Genomic DNA, 24529 nt, shown 5'->3' with positions numbered 1-24529 from the left:
AGCTCGGATGGCTCTTTGTGTCCTTGAGCAAGGCACTTCACTCTACTTGCTTAGTGCTTCGGAGGGCACTTTAAGCCGTCGGTCCCGTGTACATGTATTTCTGACATTAATGCAGTGTGCACGTTATCGAATGTCACAGGCTATTCGAAAAGAGCCGGGGATCATCCCGGTACTGTTGACTGAACTTTAAAAAATACACTCATCTACTCTAGGTTCCAGAGTAAAAAATAAGTACATCTTGTCTGTACGCAGTACGATAATACTCATACATATGAGGAAGGCACTAATAAGGAAGAAGAAGAAGATATGATACGTTATGATCTTTTAAATACTATGATATTTGCTGTGTTATATACCTACACATATGCGTTTTATGTGGGAGGAAAGCTCAGTAGAAATGTATATAATATAACTTTCTTATAACAATTTTAAATACTGATTCTTTAATGTTTAAACTCGTCTTAATTTACTCTCGGTATTCGTAGGAGAAGTGGTTAGGTAACAGGTTAATTCTACATTGGGTTGTCCATAACTCGCTTGCTGTCGTGTTGTCAAATAAAATGAACGAGTCTAACTTTTAAACTTCGCATTAAAACGGATACGATGACTTAACATCGGTCGTTCACCCATTTGTGTTACACTACATAGTTTGTTACACAAAAAGGCGCGATGCATCGTCAAATAAACACCATCAAGCTTCACCTCTGTTGTGACGTTTCAATGACGCACTTAGCATGCTTAGTCATATTATGTGTGCAGTAAAATGAAGTTTAAATATTAAAGAAGACCATGGTAAGCCCGGTTTTGGTAATAAAAACAGCCAATTGAACATTTCATTATCAACTATCAATCTAATAATTACCAATTATTTTGAATAACGTATTTTATGAGTAGCTCGTAAAGAAAAAGTACTTAATTTCCGGATTATTAAGATGGGCCCTTATAGATTGTCATCGTTTACTGAACATTAGTAACAGTAGATTATTGAAACGATGCGTGTGATGATAACCTCATTGTTGTGTTTGGCTTAATATAGGTAATACTAATTACTTGGTTTTTATGATTTTCTTAATACGCAATCAAAAGACTTATATTACCTGTATATTGCTTTTATCTAAATCAAATCTATTGAATTTGGAACACAATTTCTTTTATCATGTTTTAAAGCACGACAATATTGGGTTGTTTTTAATTAAGGTAATATCTTTCATTATCTTAGCAATGGGTTAAAAGCCTTAATTACCCTTCACTTCTTTTATCTGAATGAGATCTATCGCTATCGAATTTAAACAAAATCGTTGAAAACGTTATGTTTGTGTTCAGTTTTATGATGTTTTACTTAATACGCATTAACTCGCTGTATACTACTTTATCGAAATGAAATTGGTAATTTCATGTAAATTTAAACGTCATTTATCACGTTCTCGAAAAAATCATTTCTGCGCAGTGGCGGCGGAAGCATTACATTTAGGGGAGGGCTACCCAACATTCCAGATATTTTCCTGTCTCCTTGTCTCAAACAAATCACCAAACGGCTGCATGTAATTGTCCGATAATCCTCTGCCCTCATTTAAGGGAAATAAAATTTACCCTACCATCTTATTAATCGGCTTATCATCAAGGGGGAGGAGAGGAGGAGGGGTTGCAAGTACTCAAACCCTCTTGTTAGACGAGTGTTAAGGCAAAAACTGTTCATTTTTATAATAATTGTTGCTACACACTAAGACGTTTAATTACAGGTATATGGCATTTATCTGAAAATGAAATCTATCGATTTCATGCACGTTCAAGATATTATAGTTATTAGTTTTAGTAATGACTCTTGCTGGATTTCTACTCCGGTAGAAACTTTAGATAGTTGGACTATTGACCACGTGTACTGGGATCGATCAATGAACGAAATCTTTCATTTTTGTAGTGACACGGAATACTCCCTCTCATCTCTCAAATATTCGACTCTAGCGACTATTAACCAAAAAGATAAAACTAAAGATGGTGACAACACTGGCTTTCATAATGGGATCAACACTTAACCGTAAACTCGGGTCCAAGACATTGGAGAAATTGTGAAATTTAATTCAACTTCTCCATCAACTTTCATTCATTGTAGGGAGTTAACAGTAGAGTGGTGTTGGATAGATAATCTTCTAGACGGCGAAGTAAACTGTATTGGTCTGTCAATATGGTTAGTAAGAAGGATACCATACTGTTGTAGATTGTTATTTGGGCAGGGACAATTTGAAACACCCATGCTACTACTAACAGTCGCCAATGATTTTTGTCCCTGAATTTTCGGTACGTTTGTGCTCAGATCTTTGTATTAATCTCCAGACACCTTTGTCTCCCAACACAGATAAACTTTCATTTTAATACCGACATTTTATTTGTGTACACAGTTACACACTCAATCAGTCTAATAAACATATATTGTCAATATGTATTATGATGAAAGACAGTGATAAAAAAAGACTAGCTCGCGTCTGAGGTCAGGCCATTAGCGCGACGTGATTGGTTGCCTAGTTGTCAGAATTTCAGACGCGAACTAGTCTTTTTATCTCTGTCTTTCATTATACGATCTTCAACTTAATAATTACGCCAACACGTGAAATTGTGTAATATTCAGACAATATCCTTGAAGGCATTAAAGAGTGTTTATGTATTAAACTTTGTTAGATCACCGAGTACTTATGTCTGGAGATTTAAATGTTGATTGCAATATATATATAGTTCTTGATTTTGTCGATAACACGGATTAGAACATAAGTGTTGCATATGTTGTATTGAGAAGATTTGGATTTGCCAACATTTATGACCCATTTTTAAAATCGTTTGATTTTGTAAGGGCATGATGTAATAGTTGTGAAAAAGATTATTTATTTCAACACATTTCAGAGAATAAAATCTTGAGATTTAGTTTGAATATTGTGATTAGTGACGGTTATAGAATTTGCTTAAGAACTTTGCATCAGTTACACCTAAAGACAAAATAAGATTTTGACATTGCCCTATTAATAATAAATGATGGGCGATTATTAAGCTCCTATTTATCTTATACAGGAATTTACTTGTCAACGAATTTTATTGAAATGAGATCACGCTTTTGTTGCTTTTTGAAACGAACCATAATCGCATATTGCATCTAATGTTAGCACCCTGTGCAGCATTTGGTTGCTTACACGTTTATCTATTTCCCCTACAATTCATTTCAACGAAGCCTGTGTAGCACTAATTACTGGTAAATTTGTGATAAAGTGACCTTAACTAATTGTTCTATTGGTGCCGACGTTGTATATTTATTACCCCGCAATGACAGCGTCAATTCTCCTTACACACTTGGTGAATGTTAACCATTTCAATGCAGTATCCCTTCTTTTTAATCGCAATACACCAAAGACACATTAAGAATAGCAAAACATTTAATTGTGTTTAATTGAAATGGGTATAATGAATACTTGCATGGCAATAAACATACCTAGTCTCGGCCAACTGGTCTGTGAAACAGATATAATTCTTGAATATGATAAGTATGTTAAAAATGATGCTGCCGGCCCGGGTAAACCATATTCTAATGAAGGATACACTGCAAAAAATATTTTATTCAACATTGAGTAAAAAGGTCACAATTCAACAGTTGAGTGAAAAAATCCTCAACATTGAGCTCATATAGGTCACAACTCAACAAATGAGTAGAAAAATGCTCAACATTGAGCTCATGTTGAGAATTTTTTTACTCATTTGTTGAGTTTTGACCTTTTTACTCAATGCTGAGTAATTTACTTTTTGCAGTGTATAATTATGGGACTTCAGTATGATCCGTATGATGCCTATAAACGTATTAACGATGTGTTTATTTTACTGGCAAGACAATAATAAGGACAACACATTAGATTGAGGAAAGCTTTATAAAGCACTTATAGGACTGTCAAAGAACAAAATTACTCTAAGGGTTTTGCTGCCGGATAAAAGGAAACACCTAATTGACATTGTCTATCATTTGTCAATATAATGTGAAATGGCGAAGGAAAGGGTTTGTATTTAGTGATTGTATGTTGTAATTGACATTTCGCTTTGATAGATAATCTAAAGCTTTACATTAAAGTATTCTGTTCAAAGGCATCTTATAATTATAGTACAGCAGTTATAAAGCATTGCCACAAATTTGAACAACGATAAAACAGGATTTAGGTTATCTTATCAAATCTTACTAATTAAAATGTTTCCTTTGAAGCAAACGAACGACCATAGCAATATTTAGTATATTCGAAGTGAAGTAAGAAAGTCGCTAAATTTGCTGTAAGAAATTTTGAAATCTAAAATGTTTTGATAAAGATAAACACGATCTATATGATTTTGCCAAAATAAGTACTAGAGTCCATTTGGTTTCCACGAGACAGTAGCGACCGCTAATGATACACGCGCGATTAAATGGCGGTGTATCAATAAGGCGCAGTCACTTCGCGCCACATCACGCATCTATCACACGCGGACGCAGTCTCGTGAAAGCCAATTGGACTATAGATATTTTATACTGGTATAAGGACATTAATCCGCCCATGAAATACGGGCTTAGCTTTACGTTTTTTACAAACAAGTTGTAGAATGACAGTCAACCTTTATGTTTGTGGAGTTTGAAAAAGCGTTTGACTCTGTGTATCGAGAGTGTCTGTGGAGAATCATTGCTAAGTATGGAAATTCATTACAGATAATAAAAATCTTGTAGGAAGATAGCTTAGGTGCTAAATGGAGACAGTATGATGAAGTTGGATTGCACAAGTCTGGATTTTGATTTTGTGATCTATATGATGCGGATGTAGGACCCTTTCCCGTGTGGAGTCGTCTTCATTAAATTTTGCTTGAGCATTTTAGAATGATCAAAGCAAAGAGTGTTTGACGGTAGGAATAATTGAGAACACTAATTACAATGTTCAAAATAATTTCACATTGGCACTAATATGCTTCCTTATCATTGTTAGAGCGTCGAGATAAATAAAACAGGTATATACATGTTATACAACACCTTCAATATAAACATCAATTTCTGTTGAGCCATTACATGCTTTCACAATACACGAGCCTTTTCATAACATCCATTTTGGATATTTTATTATTATAGAAGTCAATTAATGATTGTTCACTTTATAAAGAGTAGAGTAAATTTGACCATAGTTATTCATTAACGTTGTAATTAACGCGTTGGACAGTTTGCTCTTTCGTTTCCTTCTATCGATAATGTGCTATTCCAGTTGAAATCCTTACACCTCCCATGGAGAACATGATCTGAATCATCCACGGGGATTCATACTCGCTGCGTGAAAGATTAAGGTTGTGTCTCCCACAGGGGTGTATGTATTTCAACTGGAATAGCCCAATTTAATAATGATCTTGTAGGTTATTTGTCCATCAGTTGTACCATTATTTCTAATGATCTATGGTTGCACGGAAGTCTTGCATTACATTTTGTTACGAGTAAGCCAGCGCTCAACTTGACTCATTATCACCATCATCATCATCATCATCATCATCATCATCATCATCATCATCATCATCATCATCATCTTCGTCTTCATCTTCATCTTCATCTTCATCTTCATCTTTATCTTCATCATCTTCATCTTCATCTTCATGCTCATTATCATCATCATCATCATCATCATCAGCAGCAGCAGCAGCAGCAGCAGCAGCAGTATCATCATCATCATCATCATCATCATCATCATCTTCGTCTTCGTCTTCATCTTCATCTTCATCTTTATCTTCATCATCTTCATCTTCATCTTCATGCTCATCATCACCATCATCATCATCAGCAGCAGCAGCAGCAGTATCAGCATCATCATCATCTTCTTCTTCTTCTTCTTCTTCTTCTTCTGCTTCTCCTCCTCCTCCTCCTCCTCCTCCTTCTCCTCATTCTTTTTCATTTTTGGCTACGTGTATTTTGTAAAATTGTCATTTTGATAAAAATGATGCAGCGAGGAGTTCGGAAACGGTGTTCAAATTGCGTTTAAATATTAACAAGACGGTGTTCAATATGTACATCCGTCATCGTATAGTCATAAATCATGTAATTGTGTGCTACTCAAAAAGCAATGCTTTTAATCACACAAATCAAGAAACATTTTACCACGTCTGAAAAGATGAGCGAATTCCCCAAGGTTTTTATTTATTAACCGTTAATTGGCAGATTTATATCCGGTATTTTTATATTGTGTCTATATGTCTATGATTAAAAACTATAAGCTAACCAAAGCTTAGTGAGGCCATTATTTGATTATCATCTTTTCTGCTGAGACAAATTTCTGCTGAAACTAATATAAGACAGAAACATGAAACCGTCACAAAAGCAAATATATAGAAATATTGATACTATATTGTATTGTTTAATAAATCCTAAAAATGCTATTATCAAATAGGTCAATCCGTGACCCTCATGTGAGTTTGACATTATATAAAAGTATTTATAAATCCATACATAGAGCAATGGTTTGCCTGTAAAAATAAAGATAGTGGCCTCAAAACGACAGAGCAATAATACATTTTAGAAGTTGTCGACTATTTTACAGCTAGGCGTATAATTTTGATGTCATTGAAAAGCGGCAACATTTCTCAGGATGACGATAAGAAGCTTTGAGGAACTTAAAACCCATTTGCGAAGTAGTTGTGGATAAAAAGATTGTACTTGCTGCAGGGCTCAGGACAAGAAAGATAAATCAGACACATATGAACGCGTGTCCCAGTCCAGCAGTAAGGGCTTTACCATCACTTCTGAGCGACTTCGTTGAGCGTTTAATACAGCAGGCGTTCCAAAGCCCATTATCTCACCATACATTGCCTCAGACCTTAGGGACGCACCATTAGATATCAAGGGGGGACTGGGTAGTTGGGGTCGTGACAAAAAAAAAATTTAGCACCTCGGTGAAGCAAAAAAATATTTTTTAGCCCCTGGATGAAGCAAAATTTTTTTTTTTCAACAATCGTAAAGTCCTATAATTTTCAACAATTTGTTTGTCGAGTTGTAAAAATGTGTCCATATTTTTAATAATTTTTACGTTTTGTAGTCAACTAAATTTCGAGTGCCACAAAAAAACATTATTTTTTATGTATAAAAATTTTCTTGAAGTATAATGAATCTCTTTTGGCGCGAAATATTTTGGCATATTAAAGCTAAACTGGTGAAATACTTGTAAAAGTGTGAAAAAATGTGTGTTTTTTAGGTTAATTTTGTCAGAAACCCACATACAGGCGTCAACTTTGGGGATGATTGTATGGACCACCTCCTAGCAAATATTGGGGGATTTATCCCCCCGGGATCTACGCCTATGCTCTCAATCAGTCATGTGGCACAGCTTTCTATAATAATTTTGACAATGGGGTGGAATTTGGTGAAAAACTGTGAAGTAGAGTGAATCAAGTGTTTTCACTCACAGACCCGGCTCACATAATAACTTTTCACAAACAAATGCGCACAAAACACGTAACAGTTTTAAGCTAAAATCAATATTCTTGATGGAAAAAGGGGCAAATTCGCGCGAAGCGCGAAACATTTTGCAATATAAAAGCTATATGAGGTTAATTTTTCTTCACTATTCTGTGAAAAATTTTTTTCACCCTTGACATCAAATCGTTTTTTTCTGGTCCGAGGTGGATCAATTTTTTTTAAAAGTCTGAAGTGGACTCAAATGGCGTGATAATTTTTTTCTTCAAAAAACTACCCAGCCTCCCCCTCCTTGGTATCTAATGGTGCGTCCCTTAGTGTCTCCGAAAGGCAAGGTCGAAATATTGAAGCAATCAGGGACACTGTACAAATTCCTTGTTCGGGTGATTTGTCAGCTACCTTTTTTACAACTAAATATAGTTTAAACTATTATGAATATAGTTAAAACTACGTATTTATAAATACGCACTTGCCCCATGGGCACGACATACCAAGACCAGCAAGTGTGAGCAAATCCTTATACCAAATCTTTATGCCATTGAAAAAGATAGGAACTCTTGAAATAAATAGCATCAAAGTTTATGCATTAATCGAAAAGCAAAATTATTACCCAGGGGGGATTCTGAATTTGTAATATATTATCAAAAACAAAATTTGAAAGTACTTGGTGACCGAAAAAATATTTATCAACGGAAACGTTTACAATATGATCACAATGTTTGACAATTTTGCTGAACATTAGTCTCGTGTTGTTTACCGCCTTTGCATTCAAATGTACTCACTATGTAGAAGGTCTGCATTTCGAGACTTACTGTCTAAGCTGTTATGGCAGCGCGGAGGTGGTCTGGTACGTATTTATAAATACGTATTATAGTCGAAGCATACTGTTTGGAGCGTATTTATATTGTAGTGCTAAGTAAGAAACTTGACTAGCTACTAGCTCCAAATCGGCCGTATACAAGAACACATCACCAAGAGCAAAACCATGCACTCAATAGACTACCCAGCAAACACAAAACGTTTTCGACATCATTCGCAAAAGGTTATAAAAGGTTGTCAGAAAACGTTTAAATGTCGGGTTATATAAAGGGTATATTAAGAGTATAAAACGTTTTCATAACCTTAAAAACATTTTTGATAATCTACTGCTTTTTTTGATAATCTACTGCTCAGCAAACATAAATGTTTTACAGAAAACGTTTAAATGTCGGGTTATATAAAGGGTATAAAAACGTTTTAATAACATTCCAAAATCATTCTTGAAAACTTGATACAAAACATTCTAAACAGAATGTCATTTTGTGGTTGAAAAAATATTGTGCGAAAAATGTTTGCCCAAAATATTTTCAATAACGTTTTAAAAACGTTTTCATGACCTTTATATAATCCGACATTTAAATGTTATTAAAAGGTTTAAAAAAAAACATTTTAAGAACATTTATGTTTTTGCTGGGTTCAAATATTTTAACATAATGGTTTTTTCGTATTGACACAATATTTGGCAAAAATGTTTGCAAAAATAGTTTACAATAACATTTTTTGAAAACAGTTAAAAATATTGTTGTAGTGTGTTTTCATACAAAACGTTTTAAAACGTTATCATGACCTTTATATAACCCGATATTTTAATGTTATTAGAACGTTTTTACCTAAACCAAAATCCAAAATATAACTTATTTAAAACGTTTTTAAAACGTTTTTGTGTTTGCTGGGTACAAAAACTTTAAAGCATTGACAAAGATTTTCTTAGGAACGTTCTTAAATCCATCCAGTTCAAAAAAACAGTCAATAATTAACAGAGGTAGACACAGGAATCATCTGAATAAGCTTTTCCAATAGCCGTTTCAAGAAATTATCAATGGCCACGAATATCTGACTGACGACGCAGAAAGTCCGCAAAAGCGCTCCCGGTAAGCGAAATGCAAACGTAGTGCAGAAGTTTAATTAATGAATATTTATAGCGATAACATGCCTTTGTGTAAAATAAGAATAATATTTGAAAGCCTGGCTAATAATCGGAATATCTGGGAGGAAATAATGCAACGGTACACAATACGTTAAGTCCCTGATTTAGAGTTCTTCCCATTTATTTTTATCTTTTTAATTGCTTCATTGTTTCATGTATCATTTCTCTAATTTTAGACACTAGTAATAATTTTGTGTTTGTGTAGTCATGTTATGAATTTTAATATCGTAATCCATGGGCTTTGCCAAAAGAAACACTAAATTAAATCTCATTTGCGCGTGTTCTTTATGAATAGGTGTGTGGGTGGATAAAAATGTTCCGAAAAAATATGGAAGATTTTGCCACCACTGAAAAATCCGCACTTAACGGATTTCTCTAATGGTGTATCCGGTTTCTAGACTAAATCCATTTTATCACACTCAAATGTACAATTCTGTCCAACGAAAGTCTTGCATAATATTAGGTCTCAATCGTTTGATAATTGGAAGCGGAGATACCCTTTCGTGTTAATGACGGAGTCCCTATCTCCTCTCTCGAACTATATACCTCTTCTCTTTATCCAGAATAACTGCCTTTTCTGGATAGAAGAAGGATTCCAATTGTCACACGCTTAAGACCCGGAATTTCAAGACATTCTCCGTCGTCTCACGTCGCACCAATATCAATCAGATGCCTATAGGCTAATTGAAGACCGAATTAAAAAAAAGAGTATTTGCGTACGACGTACTGTCAACCAGACCAAAAATTCGGTACTGCGTAGTTCAGCACCCAATCACGCCGCGCCTTTGCCCTGACGTCAGACGCAAACTAGTCTTTTTAATTCGGTCTTCAACTATTATAAGGTCCGATGGTATTGGCCGCAGCGTAGTAAAGTGAGTTGTAAATTTTACTTCCAGTTTAGATTGATTTGAAAAAACAAAACAAAAACAAACAAACAAACAAACAAAAAAAACCTACTGAATGAATAATCGACACCATAGCTAGAGTATTTTTGATATACAACACGAAGCCATTCATGCGAAATAAAGATACAAGATGCTACCTTACACAAATCTTTTGCAGTGTGTTTTACTACAACATTTAAAGCCATGCGCTTTTTCTAGGTCTTGAAGGATTCAAAGCGCTGTAATTTCGCTGCCATGGTGAATCATCACAATCAGATCGCATCAACTAGGCCAGTTGCAACCGAATCTGGCGCATACCTATCCGCACTTAGATTTTAACATCCACCAATTTTCTGTGCAGCTCCCCAAATTCCACAGGAAGAAAGTTTTTTGAGAACCAAACAACTATTCACCGATTTTTGAAAGCAGGTGGAAAACCGCAGATCCCGGAGAAAACCTGCGATAGCGAGCATGGAATCGGGATAAACCAAATGCACATACAGTCCTTGGGCACGGCCGGGGCTTGAACCCAGGACCTCAGTGTTACAAGGCGAGGGAACTACAGCTGCGCCAACTCGCCTTTCCAAGGTAAAAAGCTGTATCTATTAATTATTTATTACAAAGAGATATTTGATATCTTATGTTCTTTTTGGATATTTGCTATATTATCTATCTACATGTATTTTTACGTGGGAGAAAAGCAAAATTCCTACTTGTTGGTGACTTTTTGTAGCTTGCGTAGCGGTAGAGTAGCTTGCCTTCGGCAAGCTCTATACTCGGAGTGGTATCAATTTTTTTTATAGAATGGTATAACCAGTTACCTTTTTTTTTACTAGTCACTTGCTTGGGTTTATTTTAGTCGGGGATCACTGGATCTTCTAAGGTACTGCGCGGGTTCTGATCAAGAGCTAGTGAGTTATGGCCTATCCAACCCCTTCTCCTCCCGAATACCGAGAGTGAACTACGGCGCACAGTAGGAGAAGTAGTAAGGTAACAATAATGTTAATTCTACATTGGGTAGTCCATAACTCACTTGCTGTCGTGTTGTCAAATAAAATGAACGAGTCTAACTTTTAAACTTCGCATTAAAACGGATACGGTGACTTAACATCGGTCGTTCACTCTTTGAGGTATTCCATTTGAAATCCATGATACACCCCGTATGGAAGACATGATCTTAGTCTCCCACACAGGGATTTAAATTTCATTAGATATCATTAGATATACCAAAGTACGGCTCTTTTCAGAGCCACCAAAACTTCCAAAAAGAGATTAGATATCATTTTGATGTACCAACGTATGACTATAGAACATTTGGAATATACAACACGCCGTCTTACATGCAAAATAAAGATACACAACACCTTAATTCAAATATTGTGTGCATCATGTTTAAATGAACTGCACTTCCTATGTAAAATGCAGTATTTGAGAACAAACTGATTTAAGAATATTACACTAAATCTAAAGGTGGCTCCCTTAATGAAACCCCAGATATACGATCCTCTAACTACTATGATATTTGCTGTTTTATGCGTTTTATGTGGGAGGAAAGCTCAGTAGAAATGTACATATAACTTTCTTATAACTTTTAAACTTCGCATTAAAACGGATACGGTGACTTAACATCGGTCGTTCACCCATTGAGGTATTCAATCTGAAATCCACACACCCCGTATGGAAGACATGACCTTAGTCTCCCACACAGGGATTTTAAATGTCATTAGATATAATAAAGTACGGCTCTTTTCAGAGCCACCAAAACTTCCAAAAAGAGATTAGATATCATTATATGCATGTACCATTAGTATGATATAGAACATTTGGAATATACAACACGCCGTCTTGTGTGTGAAATAAAGATACACGATACCTTAATTCAAATATTGTGTGCATCATGTTTAAATGAACTGCACTTCCTATGTAAAATGCAGTATTTGAGAACAAACTGATTTAAGAACATTACACTAACTCTGAAGGTGGCTCCCCAAATGAAACCCCAGATATACGATACGCTATGTTCTTCTAAATACTATGATATTTGCTGTTTTATGCGTTTTATGTGGGAGGAAAGCTCACTAGAAATGTACATATAACTTACTTATAACAATTTTAAATACGGATTCTTTAATGTTTGCAAAATTAATAAACTCGTCTTAATTTACTCTCGGTATTCGTAGGAGAAGTGGTTAGGTAACAGGTTAATTCTACATTGGGTTGTCCATAACTCGCTTGCTGTCGTGTTGTCAAATAAAATGAACGAGTCTAACTTTTAAACTTCGCATTAAAACGGATACGATGACTTAACATCGGTCGTTCACCCATTGGTGTTACACTACATAGTTTGTTACACAAAAAGGCGCGATGCATCGTCAAATAAACACCATCAAGCTTCACCTCTGTTGTGACGTTTCAATGACGCACTTAGCATGCTTAGTCATATTATGTGTGCAGTAAAATGAAGTTTAAATATTAAAGAACACAATGGTAAGCCCGGTTTTGCTAATAAAAACAGCCAATTGAACATTTCATTATCAACTAACAATCAAAATATTACCAATTATTTTGAATAACGTATTTTATGAGTAGCTCGTAAAGACAAAGTACTTAATTTCCGGATTATTAAGATTGTCATCGTTTACTGAACATTAATAACAGTAGATATTGAAACGTTGCTTTGTGGTGATAACCTCATTGTTGTGTTTGGCTTAATATAGGTAATACTAATTACTTGGTTTATGATTTTCTTAATACGCAATCAAAAGACTTAATTACCTGTATATTACTTTTATCTAATTGAAATCTATTGAATTTGGAACACAATTATTTCTTTAATCATGTTTTAAAACACGCCGATATTGGGTTGTTTTTAATTAAGGTAATATCTTTCATTATTTTAACAATGGGTTAAAAGCCTTAATTACCTTTTCCTTTTTTTTATCTGATTGAGATCTATTGCTATCGAATTTAAACAAATTTGTTGAAAACGTAATTGTTGTGTTCAGTTATATGATGTTTTTTTCTTAACCTTCGCCACGTGAGTGTCGACCGCAGACGACAAGTTTGAACAAAAGTTTTAACAATCCAAAATTTCAGAATTGTAAATTTTTATGACCATAATTAAATTCAGCGTGAAAAATGAATACAAACATGCCTAGTAGTGGTTCAGTGGTTCTTGAGATGGCTCTTGATATTTTGAGAAAATACCTCAAAACTTGGACTTTCATGAACCCTATGGCTATTGGGAAATTGGGAATTTCATGTAAATTGAAACAAAATATTTATCACGTTTTCTTAAAATTCACTACTGCGCAGAAGCATTACAATTTAGGGGGCGGGCTACCCAATCCTCCAATATTTTTATGTCGCCCTAAAACCCTCAAACAACCCACCAAACGGCTCCATGTAATTGTCTGCTAATCCTGAGCGCTCATTTTAATCGGATTAATCTCAAAGGGAAGTGAATAGTGAAGGGAAAATAGTGAATTGAGTAAAACAAAATGGCTTTATCTTCCAATGCCAAACAGATAAAACTAAACATGATGACAACACTGGCTTTCATAAGGGGATCAACCCTTAACCGTAAACTCGGGTCAAAGATTTTCAGAAATTGGAGACATTGTGAAATACTTCAACTTCTTCATCAACTTTCATTCATTGTTCATTCATTGTAGGGAGTTTAGAGTAGAGTGGTGTTGGATAGATAATCTACTAGACAGCGAAGTAAACTTTATTCGTCTATTAATATGGTTAGGAAGAATAATACCATACTGTTGTAGATTGCTATTTGGGTAGGGAAAATTTGAAACACGCATACTTTTTTTTTTCCAGTAGTGTATTTTAATTGTTATTACAATAAGATATATGCTTGCCTTATATGTATGTTTTTGAATGCAAATGTATAGTTTTAGAAATATTTTATGGTATAACTTTTTAAGCAATGTTCTGATGTTTTACTGCCTTGGTTATGTGTAGCATGTTGTACGATTTTATCTATTGTAGTTTATTACTTTTGTATTATATTGTTATAGAATTTATTTGTAATTTGAATTTTGCTGTTGTTTTAAAAACCTCTGTTTTTATAGCGCCTAGAGGCCGCTTTTGCATGCATTAGTGCGCTTTCAATAAATGTCTTTTATTATTATTATTATTATTAAATGCTACTACTAACAGTCTCCAATGATCTTTCCGTGAATTTTCGGTACGTTTGTGCTCAGATCTTTGTATTAATCTCCAGACACCTTTGTCTCCAAACACAGATAAGCTTTCATTTTAATAACGACATTTTATTTGTATACACACTCAATCAGTCTGATATGTTGTGATATTCAGACAATGTCCTGAAGGCATTTGAGTGTTTACGTATTAAACTTTGTTAGATCACCGAGTACTAATGCTATATGTCTCGAGATTTAAGTGATGATTGCAGTATGTAGTTCTTGATTTTGACATTTGTATCCCTAAGACGATTGCACGGATTAGAACATAAGTGTTGTATATGTTTTATTGAGAAGATTTAGATTTGCCAACAGAAATGTCAAAGCCTTCAAATAACGAGGAAATCTTGCCAAATTAGTCTAGTGCGACCCATTTTCAAAATTGCCTCCCGATAATCGAAGGCATCGCCTTTTTGCTTAGGCAAATATACTTGCGGCACAAAGTGTTTCAAACACGGACGTTGACAATGTGACAATATGGCTAGCAGCGATAAAAATCTCGTATCGTAAACATGGTAAACACATTGTTCTGATGAGGCAAATAACATGTGGTACTGGTTCGGTTCAAACTGTTCGTTTTTGTATTACTTTGTAATTCAAATTTGTAATTCCAAACACCAAATAATCAGGGATTGATTGGGTCGTGTACTCTCAAGAATATATGATTCTGTACTGGAAATATCAAGGACACCATCAACATTCAGAATTGGTAGAGATTCAGCCAGTCAACATTCAGCATGACAGGAAAGTGCTGCTCCGAAATATATGGAATAAAAAAGTGAGTGTTGAAAACTTGTTTTAAACTTTAGAGCCTATATACGTATCCCATCCCATTGTTATGTTCCAGACATGAATGCGTGATCATTTCAATTGTAAAAATGGCATATACTACATCTAGGCTTAAAGCAATAATAATGTGATTTGCATATAGAATAGATTCCTATTTAAAATGTCAATCTTCACTGATCACATTGTCCCATTTAAATTTCGAGCCAAACAAATGAGGTAAAACGAAGAAAATTGCGTTTTCATTCAAGCATCGACAATGCATGTATTGGCTCACCGATCGTATTATTATTGAACGGAGCTTCACGCAGCTGGGACGTGTTAATAAGGCATTAGACGAAGTCACCGTAGAAGTGATGTAATAATCGGATTAACTACCATAGCAATTAGGGTAAAACAATTTATGAATATATCGCACTTCACTAGTACGTTCACGTCGTACATCTGCCTTGAACCATATCATGCTGATCACTCGCACCTGTAAGATTAGTGTATGTCTGCAATCATAGATTGTACCGCTCTTTTATACAGGTGATATGTGCAACATCACCTGTGACATTTGGTATTGACCTTTGGTATTGACTATATGGATTTCCCAAAACACCAGAAAATGTAGGTCTTTGGGGGAAAATTATGAAATATGTATATCTCAATAATTATTTATCGTCGGCTTTTCATACTAGCTACATACACTTTAAGTACATATCATTAAATTTGGAACAAAATGTGTATTATATTTCAAAAAAAAAAAATCAAAATTCTTTGATATCAGAACGACATTCCTCGTATTAAGAATGCAATTCAATATGCCTGACGTACTCTCAGCTCCCACAAAAATACTATGCAAACGTAAATATCCGATTCCTTAAGGTGTATTTAGTACACATAGGACTGGTAGCGTGGACTCTACATGGCATTCAATATCACAATCACACATAAAGCAGCTGCACTGCACTACCTATCTTACATTTGACTTATCTTAAGTTTTGGCTTACGTAATGTGTTAATGCTGTATAAATTCTCTACGTCAGGTGTTTTTCCTGATAATAGAAACATAACTCATGTGAGAAAAACCGCAGTTACGTAGATTTTGAACGGTTTAAGGTAGTAAACTGAGGTTGAATCTCCCATACCCAATGGAATTGTACATGTATCATAATAGTTTTCAACGTCAATTTTTCCGTAGAAAAATGATAAGACACTATACTTGATAGTATTATGAAGCTAAATTGGGGATCATATCCTGGGGATCATATTCGCCATCATGTTGACCAATCTAAACTAAACATCAGGAGATCAGACTGGTTACGTGCGTAACGGGTTCATGGTTAACAAGGAGTGACGAATTTATCAAAGCACGGACAAAAGCTCGCTCCACGGCGTTCAATTGATGCGCGGGGACAAAATCAAGTTCACTTGATAAACGGGTACCAGGCTTATAAGGCACAATGATGAATTATCGTCACAACAATAGTTTAAATATTTAGTCAAAGTATATATTTACAAAACGTCGTTTGAGTTCAGAGCTAGAGACGTCATGTACAAGCGAACAAAATCACACGAATTTATTTTGTTGAAAGTGTTTTTTCAGTTTCATTTATATTTTATTATCTTTTGCATCATAAAAATACTAAACGCCCAGAAACCGTAAGTTCAATTCCGACCGGTATTCCCATCATAATATGGCCCATTAACTGGACAAAACACTTCAACGGAACTGTTTAAAAAATCGACTTGACTCGATTAAGTGCTTATTTTGCTTGATCGCACCTAAATTTTTAAAGATAAAATATTATAACTAAAAGTTTCGTAACTACCTGATATACAATAGCAGGAACTCCTAAAGCCAGCGACACAACCCATGCTGTAGCTACTATGAAGATGGCTCTTGTTTTGGTGAGGAATGAACGTGCTTTCAATGGATAAAGGATTACGATGTATCTGAAAAAAAGAAAGAAACAAATGCAAGAAATATGTTACGCGGTAAGTATGGGTACAATATTTCTTTCATTACATGAAATATTCAACCAAGTATTTCAATCAAAATTTTGCACATTTTGAATAAAAAGGTTTATGTTACCGTGAGCTACTTGCTAATAACATTAGATATTTCTTCTGGTATTACAATTAACATAAATATTATAAATCCTCATACTAAAAGCTTATCAAAATAACACAGACAGCAACTTATTTATACAACAAGGGATATCGTTGTATATTATCAACCACCAGTAATGCTATTGTAAAAAATAGATTTAAACGGATTTTGAAAACAGGTTCTTGGGAATTATACTCTGACCGTTTGCCCGAAATATGGACTAGAAGTACAAGTATTTTTAATCTCATTCTAACGGTTCGATATAACTGCGCCATAGTTTAGAGTAAAAATACCGGTTAATTGAAGAGAGCACGTCTGCTATAAATATATCTTATTGAATTGTTTACTTCAGTTGTATACTATGCCTTTACATTTTTTCCAAAACACTACGAAGAGAGCTTTTAAGCGCTCTTTGTAGTGTTTTGGAAAAAATATCTAAAGGTATAAAATGCATGGAGTGTTCTTTCTGCATATTTTCATTCCTGAGGAAACGACTTTTCCTGTTGCGATATGCTCTGTACAATCCCATATCACGCAATAGGGGTAGCTCCATTGTAACCAAGTTTGTTTACATGGCATTTCTGGAATACCTTGGTTGCAATAACAATATTTGTCAGGATTATTTATGGATTGGGAAATCCCCAGATAACAGTAAGTAATCATCTAGAGAATCTTAATTACGTCAATTCTCTAGGCAGTGTTGCTATGTAAAATGGTAAGTCCATAATTAAGGAATGACCTGTTTGTTTGCTATATAACTAAATATAAACATGATTTCGGGGCACATTTTATCCAAGTGTTGTGTTGTGCTGTTTTTAAGGGGCATTTCGTGATCCACAGCCTCATCCCCCACTTTTCTCAAAAAAGTTGAGATTTTTATATCACTGGAAACCTCTGGCTACATAATGTTTATGTACAAAATATTTCTTGCAGATTAATTCGTTCTGCAAAGATATCGTGAAATTTGAATTTCGTTCTGGTGCACCAGAACGAAATTACAACGTATTGTCTATGGAGCAGTGTAATACACATAATCATGCATAACTCGCAAACGCAATATCGGAATCAACTGAAATTTTGAGAATATGCTTTTTTCGTGGATATGTACTGAAAAATGTCATAAAAAGAGGATGCTAGGATCACGAAACACTCCTTTAATGTGATTACAGAAATGTTCTTGCGAACAAGTCATTTCTTTTGCGTAACTCTATTAATCCAGCTAGAATGAAGGAGATTTGCAGTACTCCAAATTACACATCTTTTCCCAAAAGGGGATATACTCTTCTGTCGACCTTGTAAAAGTCTGTCAATGTAAGCATGGTAAATGGAAGAGATTGGGTGAATAAACTGCTCCTGAAGAAAGTGAATGAGTGGTGAAAGCAGCGTGATTTTGGAAGGTGTCATATGTGCAAGGAATTTGTACGTATGTATAGGATTATTCAAGTGGTCATCATGGGCCTAAGTTGAGCTAATACGTTCGAGAAACTGACCAATAACAAGAACTTTTTGTATTCACGATAAAGATTGTAGTAATTTCAAACTTAAAGATCCTAAAATATTAACTGTTATCGTAAATGTGTTACATTTTACATTGTCCAATCACACTATAAGTTTCATTAAATAATTCATCTGTTGTGAATAATGTATTAGTGTGTATATTTGAGTGAACTTTGAAGGGGTGATTTTGGCCTTGGTATATTCCTACTCATAAGAAAGAGAGCAAAGATCATTTGAGCTGGTGATTTGATCGAAAAACATCACTCTGAAGATGGCCATCGCCCAAGATGGTCGAAACTGTCAGGTCAGTGAACAAGTTTTGGTTTTGACAAGATGACAAGTTTCTACAAACCTTATGAACCTCTTCAAGAATTCAGCAAAGTAATAACGAAATACGTGGGAAACTTTGATATTCTATTAAAAATCTAACTTGTATCGTAAAAAAACCTTAACAACAACAAAAAGGAAGGTTGAATGGTCGCGTTAGTGATCATGACATTAGTGACTCTGTCATTTTACGGAATATGTAGGTAAATTAAACTCAACCGTGAATGGTTATTCGCCGTAGAAGTAGTGATGTAACAGGATTAATTACCATAGCAATAGGTGAAAACAAGAATGTATTGTCCTGCACTATAACTTAAGTAGGCTGCAATCATCACCTGCCATGTCTTTGTATGTGTGCAATCATAGATTGAATACAATACCGCTCTTTTCAAAGACACTAATCGTACAGGTGCGAGTGAAACGTACACGGACTCTTCATAATGTGACATTTCCATAGAATAACTATCCATGTCTTTATGTCTATTGTTTGATAATCAACAGCGTACGTCTTGGCCAAGGCGATACATTCAAAAATTGTTTTCACCTATCGATATGGTAATATATCCTGTTACATCACTACTTCTACGGCGAATTGTAGTGGATACACAACAAAACTGTGTTTTTTATTGCCATCACTGTGTTATCATGTTCAGAAGCTAAACATTATGCATCAAATTCCTAAATATTGTTCAATGGCTAAACAGTTACTCAAATTAATATACTCTAAACAAGTTTTAACTTATAAGTATTTGAACACTTTTACAAAGTAAAGGCAAGATTTTGTTTAGAAAAGTATTTAATAATAAACGCTGTTTTTGCAGTGTACGTGCAAGACGCCATTTTACAAGACTGTGTAACAATAGATGGGAAAATTATTTTAGTCGTCATGGCAACTTTAAAAAAAGTGAGCACTAATTATGGGCATACCTCATTGTGTAAGATTTTATACACGGATGAGTAAAATCCTACCTATTGGTAGATTTGTTTTTAATTTCATGGCGATCGTAAGATAATTTAAAATATTTTCAAGGATGGAAGTAAATTAAAAAACTGATAAAATGAAGATTTCATTATGATTTTTATTCGCCTTGTCTGCATATTTCAAAGCGTGATGAAAAATGGAAATGGTGTTTTTAAAATTTCATTTCGATTTAATTTCTCTTTTGTACAAAAGTGATCGACGATGATTATTTTTTTCTCCCCATTTAAGTCATAATTCGAATAAGAAAGCGGAAAGTAAATTCAAGGCTGAAAAGATTATTATTATTATTATTATTATTATTATTATTATTATTATTATTATTATTATTATTATTATTATTATTATTATTATTATTACATTATTAGTGTTATTATTACATTATTATTATTATTATTATTATTATTATTATTATTATTATTATTATTATTATTATTATTATTATTATTATTTTCATTCATTTCATTCGGCTGCGAAGCAGGCGACTACAAAGTTTCTCCATGTACTACGATCTGAAGCCAAAGTGGCAATGGCATCTGGCAGTAGAAAGTTGTCGAAATCCCCCAACAGTTTTTGCACATAAGACAAGTAGGATGTTCGTTGCCTTCCAGGTCTTCTTTTACCATGTAATGGGGTGTAGAGAGCATATCTTCTGCATGCTTCATCTTCCTGCATCCTCAGGATATGTCCCAGGAATCGTAGTTGTCGTGATCTGACAGAGTTGATAAGAGGCACAGTGTTGGTGATGGCATATACCCTTTCATTACTAACATGGTCGGTGCGCTTGATGTTCAGCATTATCCTGTAACATGATGTACCAAAAGCGTTGATCTTATTTTCCATATCAGTAGATATCACCCAGGACTCACAGCCATAGAGCAATACTGTAACACAAGTGGTGTTAAACAGCTTGACTTTTGTTGCAACAGTGATTGTTGGACTTCTCCACAGATGCTCCAGTTTCCAAAATGCATACCAAGCAAGCGCCTTCCGTCGGGAGAGGTCACTGGTGCTAGAGCCCATCATGGAACCGAGATATTTAAAATCAGTGACATACTTGATGGGTTCTCCGTATACTTGGAGTGGTGGCTGAGGATTGCAGTTGATGGTCATGTACTCAGTTTTGTGAACACTGATGATGAGACCCAGCAGCCGCTGTTCTGGTCAGCTGTGCCTGTGCCCGCGGGATGGAAGATTCAAGCAAGGCAATATCATCAGCGAAATCCAAGTCGTTCAAAACCTTGGCAGGATAACGCCTGGAGCGACGCGGGTGTGTTTCAACACCGCTGTTATTCCCCTCGGTAGCCATCGTCATCAAATAATCGATGAGAACAATGAATAGGAATGGGGCCAGAACATCCCCCTGTAATACTCCAGTAGTCACTAGGAAGGGATCCGAGATGTTGCCATCTACCAATACGGCACTTTGCGAATTAGTATACAGTACACGTATTGCCTTTACGATGCTCTCAGGGATACCATAGTGCCGCAAAACAGAAAACATCATCTTCCTGTTGATTGAATCAAAGGCTTTCTTGAAGTCAATGAATGTTATAGTTAGTGGAAGTTGGTAACTATGGAAAGCCTCCATGATTCTACGGAGGATATGCGTTTGCTGTGCACAGCTTCTGCCTGGTCTAAATCCGGCCTGGTTACTTCTTATTACAGGATCAACATGGTCCCTGATTCTATTCAGTAGGATCCTATTGTACACCTTAGCTGCAACTGACATCAGTGTGATTCCTCTATAGTTGTTCATGAGGCTGAGGTCTCCTTTCTTTGGAAGGGGAACAATAACATTGGTAATCCACTGTTCTGGTGGCGTAAGCTTTGTAAAAACTTCTACGCAGAATTTATGGATGATGTCTACCATAGCTTCACCACCACCCTGGAGTGCCTCAGCGGTAATCGCACAGTCCAGTCCAGCAGCTTTGTTTGTTTTCATTGCTTGAATGGCTTTTCTTGTCTCTTCCATTATTATTATTATTATTATTATTATTATTATTATTATCAATATTTGTGTTAGTATAGAGTAGTATAGGTAGTAGTATCGTTATTCAGTTATTTAAAGGGGTATTGAAAGATTTCACAAAAAGTGCGCCCTCAGGTTTGGTCAAAGTCCAAATTTTAACATGTACGCAATGTTTGTCTATACACTAATCTACATTTGAAATAGTGAAGCTTAAATCAGTATCTTTCATGTAAAATTGAATGATTTTGTAATTTATGTCTGGATCCAGTTCTATAGGAGAAAAAACTTCACGCAGCGCTCACAATGTCTCTTATTTTAAATTTGATAGATTTTGTCCGCTTAATTACTGCTTGGTAGGTTCTCTGAGTATTCAATCGATCAAAATAAGGCAATGTTTTGATTTTCCCAAGAAATCTCTCAGAGCCCCTTTATCTTTTTTAAAAACAGTTGGCATTCGGATTTTTGTTGTAGTTTTTACATGGTTTATAAAAGCTTTCTGACACACCTTCAAGCGCTTTTAGAAAAACAGAAGAGCATTACATTTGTGAACAATTCAAAATAAATTAATCTTGAACTAAAAGCGTTGACTATACAACTATTCATCAAGTCTTCGACTGATGGGGTCTCCTTTGTATGAAATTTTTCTAGGTTAGAAGCAAATACAACAGCATCTGTGTTGGAATATGGCCCATTCTTCTCGTTTTTACTGCTTTGAGTGGTGTTTGATATAGAATAAGCATCTCCACTGATGATGTTAACAAATAGGCACATTTAATTTAAAAGAATAACATGGGTCTGATTTTTCTCTTGCCGTGATGTTAATGCTTGCTATAGAGTAGTATCCTAATACCTAAGATCACACAATCATGACTATTTTAGCAACCGCCAATGTCGAATCCAGGTTATTTTGTCTCCCCAATATTTTTCCACCCTCACCCTCACTATAACCCTAACCCTTATTCTAATTTATATTCGGACTAGAGAATATTCGGATTAGCGAACTTAATTTGGTTTTCGGACTAGCGACCCTTCGGACTTGAGACCCTTTGGACTAGAGATAAGTCACGATCGTATGATTGCTTTGAAACACCAAGTGGAATGGCCCCTAAGATCTACTGGTCTTACACCTCTGGATTTCTTTTTGTGGGGTTATCTGAAATCAAAGGTTTTTACAAGTCCTCCTTGATGAACTCCAGAGACACATAATTGCACAAGTTGACATCCCCAGGGAGGACGTCACTCATAACACAAGGTGTGAATGCCATGTTGAGGAGAGCTTACATCTGCATACAGAGGAATGATGGCCATGCCCTGGTGGCCATGTGAAAGAGTAAAACCATCAATTGACATATATTGTTGAGTTTAGCAGGTTAGATTGACAGGCTTATATCAAAACAGCTATCACTTTAGGTTTTATTTCGTATCGTATAGTTTGGGTATGAAAAGTGAACAGATACCGAAAACCCAGAGAGATACAATGGATGTTAGAGATGGAATAAATTGCAGATTTGATTAAAGAACTAATTACAAAAATCAACTCGAAGACTTGAAATGTGCCTGTACTTGTGTCTACTCGAAAACAGAACAATAGGATGGGACGCCGTCATCCACACAGGGCATCCACGTCCGGCTTTCAAATGGCCTTCTTTCTGATATTAACCTGCAAGTGTTAAGAAGCTACAGGCATGAGATTGATAGAAAGATAAATACGTCGAGTTACCTTTCCGTTCCCTAAGGGTTCTAACTCAATAGCAAAGCTTAATGTTCTCTATATATACTCCAAATTTTACACTGTAGGATACGATATGTAAACACAAGTTACTGATTCCAAGAGGACGCCCATTGAAGAAGTCAACATACTCTAAATATACGTTAAAATAACGCGATGTAGGAGACAATAATGTAAACATGGGATTCCGATTCCAAGAGTTCAAACCACTGGATAAGTTATCATACTCTTAATATACTGCAACAATATCAATGTAGAAAATGATGCTTAAACACTGCTTTCTGATTCCATGAAGGCAACCATATATAACGAAGTTTTAAAATCGAAATGCTAGAACGTAGTGTAAACGCAAAACCAAGTGTACGTTAATGTTTGCCTACATTGAAAAAGAAATATATATCAGGTTCAGTAAATGTCACCTACAACATCCAACCTACAAGCACGACTACATCACCACCACTTCCATTGCATAATTAGCCATGATACTGATTTGATATTGAAAGATGTCCTGCACACAAAATAAGTGCAAGATGATATACCTATAATACTTTACCGTTCCCAGCAATAAGGTGCCGATACTTAGGTTTGTCTGAAATGCTCAATTTAGACAGGAATTCTGTTTTTGTTCAGGCATTTGCGGCA

General features: G+C 35.2%; 1 protein-coding gene across 1 annotated transcript in view; it reads right to left on the bottom strand.

Moving 5' to 3' along the window:
* The window catches only part of LOC140141105 (QRFP-like peptide receptor), a 187226-nt gene that overhangs the window by 90701 nt on the left and 71996 nt on the right, over positions 1-24529 (bottom strand). Inside the window, exon 2 of the mRNA XM_072162889.1 lies at positions 17103-17226. Coding sequence (XP_072018990.1) covers positions 17103-17226 — 124 coding nt within the window. The remainder of the gene's footprint in view (positions 1-17102; positions 17227-24529) is intronic.

Source organism: Amphiura filiformis, chromosome 19 (assembly GCF_039555335.1).
Source record: "Amphiura filiformis chromosome 19, Afil_fr2py, whole genome shotgun sequence".
Classification (NCBI taxonomy): domain Eukaryota; kingdom Metazoa; phylum Echinodermata; class Ophiuroidea; order Amphilepidida; family Amphiuridae; genus Amphiura; species Amphiura filiformis.
Note: the sequence above shows the minus strand (reverse complement) of the source record. Positions and strands in the feature narration are given on the sequence as shown.